This window comes from Panthera pardus, unplaced genomic scaffold (genome assembly GCF_024362965.1).
Source record: "Panthera pardus isolate Hobbes unplaced genomic scaffold, ASM2436296v1 HiC_scaffold_15, whole genome shotgun sequence".
Taxonomy (NCBI): Eukaryota; Metazoa; Chordata; class Mammalia; order Carnivora; family Felidae; genus Panthera; species Panthera pardus.
Genome location: NW_026526710.1, coordinates 21,711,641 through 21,724,647, shown reverse-complemented (window position 1 = coordinate 21,724,647; position 13,007 = coordinate 21,711,641). Strand labels below are relative to the sequence as shown.

General features: G+C 40.6%; 1 protein-coding gene across 1 annotated transcript in view; it reads right to left on the bottom strand.

Moving 5' to 3' along the window:
- Positions 1-1,175: 1,175 nt before the first annotated feature.
- The window catches only part of LOC109258609 (piwi-like protein 1), a 29,555-nt gene continuing 17,723 nt past the window's right edge, over positions 1,176-13,007 (bottom strand). The window contains exons 15-21 of the mRNA XM_053902897.1: positions 6,451-6,651; positions 6,202-6,305; positions 3,761-3,831; positions 3,204-3,354; positions 2,533-2,658; positions 1,487-1,634; positions 1,176-1,323 (exon numbers count right to left, since the gene is read on the bottom strand). Of these exons, the coding sequence (XP_053758872.1) occupies positions 1,207-1,323; positions 1,487-1,634; positions 2,533-2,658; positions 3,204-3,354; positions 3,761-3,831; positions 6,202-6,305; positions 6,451-6,651 (918 nt within the window). The 3' untranslated portion in view covers positions 1,176-1,206. The remainder of the gene's footprint in view (positions 1,324-1,486; positions 1,635-2,532; positions 2,659-3,203; positions 3,355-3,760; positions 3,832-6,201; positions 6,306-6,450; positions 6,652-13,007) is intronic.

The window sequence follows — 13,007 nt, the reverse complement described above, 5'->3', positions numbered from 1 at the left end:
CTCTGTCTCTCTCTGTCCCAAAAATAAATAAACGTTGAAAAAAAAAAAATTAAAAAAAAAAAAAAAAAGAAAAAAACATGTTACCTTAATTTATCTTTAATTATAGACCCATCCTCTATATTCTATTTATCATTATTGCCAATCCTGCTAGGTAAGCTATTACTTGGATTACAATATATTTCAAAATGACTTTTGTTTTAATTTTATTTCTTAGAAAACTGGTTCAAATTGCAAACCTAAACTGATTAACTTATGATCAAAGAAATTCTATTGTTTTTAAACATATCCTTTTTTGTTATGTCTGAAACAAATCAACTCCTTACTGCTCCCCAAAATATGATTCTATGTAGGAATATTTAAAAAAAACAACAATAAAGTTTCACATATTTCCTGAATCTATTTAAAGATAGTTTTAAGGGAAGAGAGAGAAAAAAAGTATCTGTTTTCGAGAAAGACACAATAGCTTCATTTTAACAAATTACTCAGGACCCTTTTGATTACAGTCCAGTTAACAATAATGTCCCACTTAGAACATGCACAAGAGAATGAATTAGTCAGAAGTGCTAATAGAGCTCTTCATTTTGCTTCTTTGTGGAAAAAGTGACAAAACATTTTGATGTTCCTAAGCTGTCAACTCTTAAAGCAAAAGGCTCTCCTCATTACATCTCTACCAGAGATACATTTCAAATTTCCACCCCAGTCCAAAGAGTAATCGATACTACATACATGTTATTTCTTTCATACAAAATTTTAATTAACACAAATAAATCCCCATTTAATTTTGCCTTTTTTTTTTTAGAGCTTTGCTGTTCTTTAAGAACTAAGTGTTTCAAAAAGCTTTATTTTCCAAGTACAATCTACCTGTGCACGTGACTAACATCCAGCCACTACACTGAGTACAGTAACTTGCTCAGAACACCAAGTGTTCAGGCATGGTCAATCATAAAGTCACTGTAACACATTTCAAAGGTGGATTGCAAGACAAAACCCTCACAGCCCATTTTCCTGCCTGGAAAATAGAAGGGTCATGTTCAGTCAGTGGTAGTATTGCCCAAAGCATGCGCCACTCTGAACCCTCATGTCTAACCAATAATGATTATAATTTAAAACTGCATCGAGGAAAGTATCTCAGAAGGACAGCTTAAAAAGGAAAAATAAGTTCACAAATGGTGGCTTTCAACAAGTCGTCAGGCTCTCTTCTGTGGGTCACAGGTAAAAGAGACGGCTTGCCAGGGAATAGTGTGGTTCTTGGTGGATACTCTGGCCCACAAGGTAAGCCAGTTTATGGGCATAGTGACAAGGAGCAGGGACTCGAATGACACCCTTTAGTGGGAAGAAGAACAACAACAAAAAAAATTAAGCTTCTCTCTACTTTCCCTAAATGTAACTTTTCAGAGATACCAATTCAAAGGTTCAGAAAGTATAGATTTAATTTCGAACAGTTTTACAGATCTATAGGAAAATCCATATCAAAAAAAGTACTTACTGACAAATTATAATACATGTGGCATAGTCTGTAAGTTAGACACTGTATTCCATCTGGGGTGAAGTGAACGGTGTCATGGATAACATTATAGTGAGTGGGAGTGACAGTACCATCTTTCACAGACTGGCTCACGATAAAAAAGTCATACCTGGAATCACACAACACAGGAATACAGCATGTCAGCTTATTTTCAGAAAGAAAAAACAACGTAGCAAACCTAGTATCTGACGTGACGTGAATGGACAGAAATCCATTCTATGGACAAGAGTTTCCTTTACATTTAGAAGCCTGCCTGACTGTTGAGCAATGATTGGGGAAAGCAAGTCTACAAAGGGCAGTGCAACCATCAATACAAGCAAACAAGTAATAATGCTCTCGTGATTTCTACAAAAGCATCTGTGCTGATGCCCAGATGCAGAAACTTGAAGTTGGCATGTTGGATACGATCGTAGGGACACTGAATTTAGAGTTCCAGGGATGAACACCTTCTCCTCTTCCCAGAAAGTCACCAGAATCCATTCAAAGTCCCCAATGATAGAAATGGCAAGGTTCATCAACTTCTTGTAGCTCACGGGTTTTTATGTGTACTATGTTCTGCTTGGTGTTGATCTTACTTTCTTTCCACTTGCTTTTCTCTTCATTCTTTTCCTGCCCTCTCCTAGATTGATCGATGTTTGTCCTTCCTTAATCTTACTATGTTTCTCCCTGTCTGATGCTATGAAGGTCCTGTTTGTTTCCCATTCAGGGTTCTGCATAGTTCTTTCATTTGGCAGAATGGATGAGTCTCCATTTGACCAGGAGTCCTGCCATCCTTCCCAACAACTGAAGAATCTCAGAATGGTAAGCATATTTAAATTCTAGGAGAAGACAACTGAAGACAGAAACCTCTATAATCCCATGTGTATCTGTTTATATAATTTTTTCACCATCTTTAGGTCAATTCTTTCTTCTCCAAACCATGCAAACCTTTTTTTAGAAGAAAAAAAATAACGTTTCTGTTTGAATAAAAGGGAACATTTATTTAAATAAATAAAGGGATGGCTTACCATTGCCTCTTGGTCACCTCCACATCAATAACCGTTCCTGGAAGTGGATTTTGAAGTCTTCCTTGATACTCAGCAAAAAATCTGGTATTTATTCGTTTCTTCACCACAACGACAGTTAGTCGGACCCTTAAGAGTTACGATTGGTGTCACTAGGTGTGCCCCATAATCTCAGAAGCATTCAGAGGTTGAAACACCACAAAAAAAGACTGCTCCCCACACACCCCAATTTTACGGTCCTAGTTCTGTGTGCCCGACTCAAGCAGTAAAAGAGGTTCCTATTCACAGCCACCCACATCATAGGGGGAGGAACTTCTTCACAAGGTCAGGACCCCTCCTACCTATGCTGGGCACCAGGATTCACCCACAAACAGATGAGGCCAGAGGAGGCAGTTGAGAGGAATTCTCCAGCCCTCGACTGACACAACTCCAGAAGAAAGGAGTTGCATAAACACGAACCATCGACGAGCTACGTTCATGGATTTTAATGTATATCTGAGGTTAAGAAGCCCCCGCTACATGAAGGGTGGCAGGGAGATTAGGAAAAAGGAAAGTTCATGGGGGCCCCAAAGGAAGAACACAATCTGGAATGTTCCAGTTCTGCTCTGCACTCTTGGCTTGGGTGTGGAGCAGAATGTCAAAAAATCTGCATTTTACAACTTATATACTTAGACTCGTCGCCGTAAACAGATTTTAAGGAGGACCGAATCTGTGGTACTTCGTGTTCAATCAGTGCTTGAAGCTGACCGTCCCCCACTCCATCCCGATACACAATGATGGATTGTGGCAGAAATAGATTATGTTTATACCAGAGCTTCAGGGCAGCTGAAAGGAAACGAGAAACACAGATAAATAGACAGTAACTGGGAACAAACTGGCCACCGCTATTTGTAACAACTCCTAGGTTCAGTTTTTCAACACTGTAGCCTCCAGGACACTTTCACAGCTTTTAGGCCTTCAGGCTAGCTCAGGGTTTCTCAACAGCACCACTACTGAAATTCTGAGCCAGGTAATTCTTTGTGGTGGTGACGGTAGGTGTGTTGCTGTCTTCTGCATCATTCCTGGTCTCTACCCACTAACTAGATGCCAGTAGCACTTCCATCCCAGTTGTGACAACCAAGAGTGTCTTTAGGCATTGCCAAAAATCTCCTGGGGGATAATCTCTCCACTAATGGCCAACTAGTATATACAACTATAAAGTCAGGCACTCCAACCTCCAGGGGACACTGACCTTCCAAGCAGGCTTTCAGCCCACTCACAAGCTCCTGCCCCGCTTCTTGGAAGACACACTGAGAGAACCACCTGTTTGGAGAAACATAAGCCATTAGTTTGGCAAATAGGATTCTTAAGATTTCATCATTTTGATGCTGAGTTAATCTAGGACTTCCAAAAAAAAAAAAAAAAGTCACTATCAGTAGCTGAGGATCCATTTGAGGATCCATTCTTTTATTTCCCTGCAGAGATCAAAGCATTAGTCTCTTCTGGTATCTTAGGCATTTAATGATATTCTGAATGGACACAAATAGTGATATAGAATGGAAGCATTGATTAACATTGCTACAAATTATTCATACTTTCAAAGTGCTGACTACTGCTATCTCACCCACTGGTGGACACTACAAAATAAATAGACTGTTTTCCTGGAGATTCCTGCTTCCAGGCTGATGCCTTAAACAATGGTTCATCCATAATAATCTGCTTTGAAGGAGCAATCTGCTTTGGAATGGTAATAGCTACTCGACTGTGTCCCAATAGATCAATAGTTGTCTCAACGTTACTGTTTTTTCTTTTGTAAATATTTTGAGAGAGAGAGGCAGAGAGAGGCAGAGAGAGGCAGACAGAGGCAGAGAGAGGCAGAGAGAGGCAGACAGAGGCAGAGAGAGGCAGAGAGAGGCAGAGAGAGGCAGAGAGAGGCAGAGAGAGGCAGAGAGAGGCAGAGAGAGGCAGAGAGAGGCAGAGAGAGGCAGAGAGATAATCCTAATCAAGTTCCCCATTCACGAACCATGAGATAATGATCTGAGCCAAAATCAAGAGTCAGATAATTAACCAACCGAGCCACCCAGGCACCTCTGGTCTCAGTATTCTATCCCCTGTGATTTAATTAGTTCAAAGTATTACAATAACTTGACATGATACAACGTATTTGTTTGTCTGCCTCTTTTTCGGTATTTACATTCTATGAGAAGAGATGATGCTTTTGGGCACTACATTTTCACTGCTCTTTTCACAGCATTTGAACATAGCAAGTGCTCAAAAAGCTCTCTGAACCAGGGACACTGGGTGGCTCTGTCGGTTGAGCATCTGACTCCTGGTTTTGGTTCAGATCATGATCTCACAGTTCATGGTTTCAAGCCCCGTGTCAGGCTCTGCACTGACAGCATGGAGCCTGCCTGGGATTCTCTCTCCCTCTCTCTCTGCCCCTCCTCTGCTCACTTTCTGTCTCTCTCAAAATAAAATTTTGAAAATTATCTATGAACTGAATGAAAGCTTAATTTCCTCCCCATTATTTTCAAATTCCCTTCCCCACACAAAAAAACAAAACAATGTTACCGTATGGAAATAGAGTATGACTGGGAAAAAAATGGTCATTTATGAAAATAAAGATGGATCCTCAAAAGAAAACTCTCGAATTATACCTAGTGGGTCACATTCATCATTAAACATAGCAGTGATTTGTGACGGTCATACATGTCCTAATGCTCAGGAAACTATAAAGTGTGTGCAAACTCATCTAAAGGTGGATTCTATTCTAAGCCCAGAAAACAGAAGTGTTCCTGGAGCAAAGGAGAAGCATGGGGTATGGAAGCAGGTCTTCTTTGGCAGGTGCATTATATATGAACGTATGAAGACAACATCCCATATCTATGGGTTACTGGTTGCATTCCTAGTCGGTCTTCCCCATGTACACCCTCAGTTCTTTCCCGTGGCTGATAGTCCCCATGCAGAGACCCACTGATAAGAGCCTTTGGTAGGCAGAATCCTACCTGTCCTAATCCCCAGGACTGTGACTATCAGGAGATATTGCCCCGTGATTATGTCCTGTGACACAGTTGACTTTATGATAAGGAGATTTTCCAGATGGACTGTATCTAATCTCATGAGCCCCTTTAAAAGCAGAGAGTTTTCTCTGGCTGATGGCTGAGGAGAAGGAGAGGTTTGAAGCAGAACAAGGACTCAAGGTGACCTGGGGGATCAGGGCGTGCAAGAAGGAATGTGGATGAAATGCTAGGAATGGAGACTGGCTGGCAGGTGGCAGCCAGCAAGAAAATGAAGACCTCTGTCCTTGGTCTACAAAAAAAATGAATTCTGCCCAAAGGACGTGCCCTTGGATTCTCCAGACCAGAATGTGGCTTGGCTGACACTTTAACCTCTGCCCTATGAGGACCTGAGAGCCATGTGGTGCCAGATGGCTGACCCACGGACCTGCGTGCAGACACATGAGTGTCATCTTAAACTGCCATATTGGTCATCATTTGTTACACAGCTATAGAAAAATCATACAGAGGCTTCCACACAAAATGTTTTTGGAGCATAACCTTGCCAGAAGAGGAGCAGTACAAGGTGGCTAAGAACACATTGTCTGTGGACCTTGCTAACGAGCATTAGTTACGCCCACTCTCCTGCTTGTCCAGCCAGCTGCCAACTGAACCATGTCTGCCAGAGCCCACTCACTGCGTTAATTCCTGATTGACGCTGGACACGAAGCCTGCAATGGACTTCCGTCGATTTACAATATCGTGGAAACAGTCAATACCGACGAACATTGCATTCCGTAACTGAAAGGTTTAAGAAGGGAGTCCATTGAGTTAGGACAAAACGTGAGCAAAATTAAGCAATTACATGTTAAAGAGAGTCAAATACAGTCTTAGCGAAATCAATGAAACAACTCAAATAAAGAGAAGGCAAAGAAATCCAACATACTCCTGTTTCCACCTTCCAGAGGGCTCCTCCCATCTTGCAGTTCATCTGCTGGGCAATCTTTGTAGCAATGGTCATCAGTGTCTGGGGTTTGTCTAAGGTCCGTGCCACCACACACTGGCTTGGGATGGGGCAATTGACGCACAGGTATTTTTTAATGCCATCATACAGGTCTTTCCTGTCACTGGACAGCACACAAAGGACCTTGAAAGAAAGCAAAGATGAAACTGTCCAAGATGCAACCACAGTGACAGGAGAAATGGACAGGAGAAATATCAAGGAAGATATTTAGGTGGAACACTGATAAAGCAGAGTCCATTTATTCAATAGCTGATCTGTGAAAGGTCTGGAATCCTGTTACATTAAATAATTGTAAAGTGTGTAGAAGAGAGTCTGGGAGCCAGGCACAGGTGATACACATCGATTGTTTGAACTTGCAAAGTCTGTACATCCTGGTTATTCTGTTTCTAGGAGTTTATCATGAAGTTATCAAGGAAGGGTTAAAACACAGATTGAAGCATACCATTCTCAGGACAGTCACCACTTCCAGTTGCAGACTATGTGAGAAGCACTTGCCAAGCATTGTACTCAACTCAATTAATTCCTCAACAACCTACTGAGATGAATACTAGTATCCCCATCTTAACTCCAAGCAAACACGCTCAGGAGTTATGGGAACCACCAGATTCGCAGGCAGCAGAGCAAGGTTTCCTACATGTGCTCAAACCTCCAGCAGGACACAGAGCCATGAGGAAGAGCCATTACTGCTTGCTGCTTTCTGACTATAATGAGAAAATCCCCAATATATTATTTTTACCATGATGATGCCTTCAGCAAGATTTTTTTTGGCAAATATCCTTAATCAGATTAGGGAAATTATTGTTTTAATGTTTATTTTGACAGAGACAGAGAACAGGGGAGGGGCAGAGAGAGGGAGACCCAGAATCCAAAGCTGTCTCCATGCTCTGAGCTGTCAGCACAGAACCCGACATGGGGCTCGAACTCCTGAACCGTGAGATCATGACCTGAGTCAAAGTTGGATGCTCAACTGACTGAGCCACGAAGGCACCCCAGGAAATTCTTATTCTAGATTAAATGAGTTTTTCTTCTCACATAAGAAATGTGGAATTCTATCAAATGCATTATCTGCATTTTTTTTCAGTTGCAATCATTTTTCCTATAATTCACAATTCTAACCAGCTAATTACTTCTCTTTCTAAAAACTGAATTTCAAGTTTTCAGATCTACTAGCACCCCCCTGGACCATGGTGTTCTCCTAATATTTTTTTTAGCCTCCAAGGAATCTTAATCATGAACTCTCCTTGTTCTTAATGTTGTCAAGCCTCTTTTGGCCTCTTTTCTTCACACTTGATAACCTCAAGTTTTAATATTCTTGGCTTCAGATTTGTTGTTCTGTTTAGTTTCTGCTTTTTGTTATTTCCTCCTACTTTATTTTGGTTCATTCTGTTCTTAGCGCATTAAAATTTAGACTTCATTCCCAATGCATTCACCGAGGGCCAGGAGTCCCCCATTGTTATTAGTTTGCTGTTTTATACAGGTCTTGATACATACTACTTATATGGTCTAAGTTTTGTTTTTTTTTTTTAACTTCCATTAATATTCTTCTTTTTTTAAGAAAAAAAAAAAAACGTTTATTTTGAGGAGAGTGTGTGGGAGGGGAAGAGAGAGAGAGAATCCCAAGCAGGCTCTGTCTGCATTGTCAGCATGGAGCCTGATGCAGAGCTCAGACTCACAAACCTTGAGATCATGACCTGAGCCAAAATCAATTGGATGTTTAACCAACTGAGCCACCCAGGTGCCCTTCCGTTGATATTATTCTAATATAATTGCTACTTACAAGTAATTCTTCGGTTTTTAAATGTACGTGGACTAATGATTTCTACTTGCAGTGGACTGTAGTCACTGTGTGTGTTCGATAGTAATGTCAGTCCTTCATTATTGGTTTAGGATTTCTCCATGTCCATTGGGATCACTTAAGTATAAAGCTGAACTAACTTACAGATATGTTTTGAAAAGCACCTAATCTTTTGGGTACAGATTACACACACACACACACACACACACACACACACACCTTTCCTTCTTTATATGTATATATTTATATATTATCTGGTAAGTCAGGCTTTTAAATATGAGTTTAAAATCTTCTACATTCTAATTTTTATGTGATGATTTCTGAGTTTTCTGAGAGTGGTCAGCTAACATTGTCTCCTACAACCAGCTTCTGGAGTAGCATGGACCTGTCTCCTCCTGAGGAGAACTTGTTCAAGCTTATGAAAATATAGGGGCATGCCTGTTTATGGCCTTGTTAAACTGGCTGAGCTCTAAAGTTAACGGCAATAAAAAGGAATGAAATCCTGCCATTCTCAACTATGTGGATGGAACTAGAGGGTATTATGCTAAGTGAAGTCAGAGAAAGACAAACATCATATGACTTCACTCATATGAGAACATTAAGATACAAAACAGATGAACATAAGGGAAGGGAAACAAAAATAATATAAAAACAGGGAGGGGGACAAAAACATAAGAGACTCTTAAATATGGAGAACAAACAGGGTTGCTGGAGGGGTTGTGGGGGGGGGATGGGCTAAATGGGTAAGGGGCATTAAGGAATCTACTCCTGAAATCATTGTGGCACTATATGCTAACTAACTTGGATGCAAATTTAAAAAAATAAATAAAAAATTAAAAAAAAGATTTACAGAGTTAAGATAGGAGAGAAGTAGAGAGATGATCCCATCAAGTGGGGATGCTTTCTCCCAAAGTGTCTGCCCACCCTCTGAAAGGTTGGAGACTATGAACAGACAGCCTGAGAGAGAGAGGAGGACAGAAATTGAAGGCAATGCCCTGTCGAGGAAAGAGTACTAGAGATAGATTTTGAGTCTCTACCACTCAAAACTAAACAGATGAGCTTTAGAACACTACATATTAAGGCATGAAGCCACGGGAATGTTCAAGCTGATAGTTGTACCAATGTGCGCACCGACCATTTTGGAAAAGTGATAAGTAGCATCTAATGACAAGGGAACATTCTACTCCAAGGTAAATTGCCAACAGAAATGCATGTGCACAAAAGACATGTACTAAAGTATGCAAAACAGTACTCTAGATCATAGCAAAACTAGAGACATCCCACATGTCCATCAAGAATAGAATGGGTTAAGTGGAAAAAAAATGGGATACTACTAGGGCAAGAGAGCAAATAAACCACAGCTATATCCCACTAAAGGCAAAGCTCAAGGTTGAACAAAAAGAAAAACAGACCAAAAAGACTATGTAGGGACACCTGGGTGGCTCAGTCGGCTAAGCGTCTGACCTCAACTCAGATCATGGTCTCGCGGTTCATGAGTTCAAGCCCCGCTTCGGGCTCTATGCTGTCAGTTCAGAGGCCGGAGCCTGCTTCAGATTCTGTGTCTCCCTCTCACTCTGTCTCTCTCTCTCTCTCTCTCTCTCTCCCAAAAATAAACATTAAAAAAAGGACTAAATGGTGGACTCTTTAGGGGCAAAATTCAAACACACACAACACAAAGCTCTGGTGACAGCAGTCGGGGGTGGGTAGTAGATGCATTAGGAGAACAGTAAGCATAAAGGAAACAGTCTACTTCACAGGAGGGTAAAAGATCATAATCCATTAAATAAGAATCCATGAGTCCATGTTTACATAACTAAATAAATACATACTAGCACGAGTCAAGAAGAATGGAAAGGTCTTCCTAATAGAAAAACAACTAACAAACACAGAAGAGATGCCAAAAGCATAAAAAGCACTGACTGGGGAGCACCATAATAAGCACTATTTCAGGCACAAATCATCAATGGATGCTAAAACTGGGGAGTGAAACTTCACCGAGAAACAGGAAATGTGCATAGTCTCAAAACGTCTCCCCCCAATTAACAGATCAATTACAAAGGGGGTGGAAATTGTCACTTTAAAAATGGGGAAAACTACCAGACCTCATCTTGAATCAAATGATCCAAATTAAAATTACAAGTCAACACCACATGCTCCCAAACATGATGAGTTGAAAACAAGATGGCGTCGCTTCTGTGGTAATCCTGCAAGAGCACGTGACCTGACTCCAGCTGCAAAGAAACGGGCAAAGTCATACTGAGGACTGTTCTACAAAATAACTGACCAGCGTACTTTCAGAATGTCAAGGCCATAGATCTCAAAGGCAGACCAAAGAAATTTTCCAGATTAAAAGTAGACTAAAAAGACATGGCCATCAGATGCGTCAGGTGACTCGGGGCACTTTGGGTGGCTCAGTTGGTTAAATGTCTGACTCTTGATTTGGGCTCAGGTCATGATCTCACGGTTCATGGGATCAAACCTCATGTCAGGCTCAGCACTAGCAGCAAGGAGCCTGCTTGAGATTCTCTCTCTTTCTCTCTGTCCCTCCCCCGGTTGTGTTCTTTCTGGAAAATAAATACATTAATTTAAAACAAAATAAATTCTTAAATGCCTCAGGTGATCCTAGAAGGACCCAATAATTTGGTTTCCTATAAAGGAGATGGTTGGTAGAATCGGAATTAGGGTAGATGGATGAATGGCTCAGGAAAACACACATACTGTTAATAATGACACACATGCATAAATGGACATATGTGTGTATGTTCTGTACATAAGGAGAGGGAGAGAATGATTTGCAGAAAAGGGGGTAGGTAGATGGAAAGGAGAGGGAGAGAGAGCAATTATATGGATGTGTTAGAATGTATTATTTGTGGAATCCAGATGATGGCTGTAGAGAGCTTAGTACTGTCTTTGCAACTCTTCCTGTAAGTCTGAAATTGCATTAAAATATAAAGTTAAAAGAACTTAAGGTTCTAAATATTCATGAGAACAGAAACTGGAAGTTTCAGATTGATGTGTAATGGTTATTTGGAAAAGGAACACAGTAAGGTTCTCTGTTTAAAATAATGGGGACAGTGTTCCCAGTTGGCACTTTTTACTGCAAATGTTTAATTTCCAGGAACTGGTTATTACAGGCAAGTGAATGTATTTTTATTCTTTTAGCCTTAAGTTTTTAACAAAATCCTAGATTTGTTTTTCACAGGAAGGAAATCAAACCAAAGAAATCCCCATAGCTTGAACACACTTTTATTTCCTGTTACTGCTGTACTCTTCCAACTCACACATTTATAGGAATTTAATTATTCAAACACTTGTGCTTCCTCATCATGCCTTGTTTAAACCAGTGAGCTATAGGGGGTTATCTGTATACACCATAAGGAGAATATATTCCCAAACTATCTGCGAATTGTTGGTAGTGTTACCACCAGTCCATATTGCATATCTGTGACGTTAAAATTTTATTTTAGATGTAATATAAATCTGTAGCTTGATGTCCTCTGGCCCCCCACCTTACTGCCACACAGCTTTGAGATTTGTTAGCCGCATGGCTTCACCCCTGTTCACATACATGAATTCCCTCTCTACTCGATCTATGGAGATTTCCATTTGCACTCAAAGACCATTTTACACATAATTGTCAATCCTTGTGTTATGTGGTCATCCCCAGTTGTGTGGCATGCATAAGAAGGACTGTAGACATGCTCCCCCCAACTCCATCTGACAGAATACCTTACAATATTGAAGGAGCTACCTTGAGTAGAAGATACTGTTCCAAAAAAGCAAAGTTAGGACAAATGACTCAAAGTGGGACAAGATCCCATTCAAGGGATAAAGACATCTTTTAAGACATTCCCACAATTAAAAAGGCAGTCTTGAGCTTTTCAGGCAGATGCTAAATGAGCAAAGAAATTCCTGTTTAGAGGATTTAAACAACTACCAAGGTTCTTCAACTCTGATTCTAACAAATGGAAACACTATGCTTTGCTGATTTCCAGTGAAGTCTTCCAGCTGAGGATCTAAGGCTGCAACACCGAAGAACAGAACAAAACACAGCACTCAACAAGGAACAGGAGGCAATACACAAAATTTAAGTACAATAGGATTTCAAAAATAAGACCTTTCATTTAAGAATGCGTATGGCTCATACAAGGTAGGCTTCAGAGTAGCCTAAAAGCCTCCTTAGTAGAAACTAAAAAGAGAAAAGTCTACCCTTTCTGTAAAGGACAATAGGAGAAACATCCTGGTTTCATGATCAAGAAACAAAGATCCCTTTAAAGATCATCCTGGAGAAGGAAGGAGGAATGCAAGATGGATTAGGAGAAAGAACCCCAGGAACGAAGAAGAAAAAAGTTGCCTTCGTAATTCAGATACAACATAATGACAACTTAGTCTAAGGCACTGGATGGAGAAAAGGTAAGGAAAAGTCCTCAGAAAAATACCAAGCTAGAGAACACATGCTGGACTAGAATGAGATCATGGACTTCAAAGGGTACAGCTGGGGGTGGAGACAGGATGAATGTGATTACCATAATTCACCTTACTTTACATTTATATGGTGGTTTTCAGTTTGCGAGATGTTTATTCGTTTTTTAATGATTGAGACAGAGAGAGAGAGAGAGAGAGGGAGAAAGAGAGCGAGCGTGTGCACACAAGTGGGGGAGGGGCAGAGAGAGAGAGGAAGAGA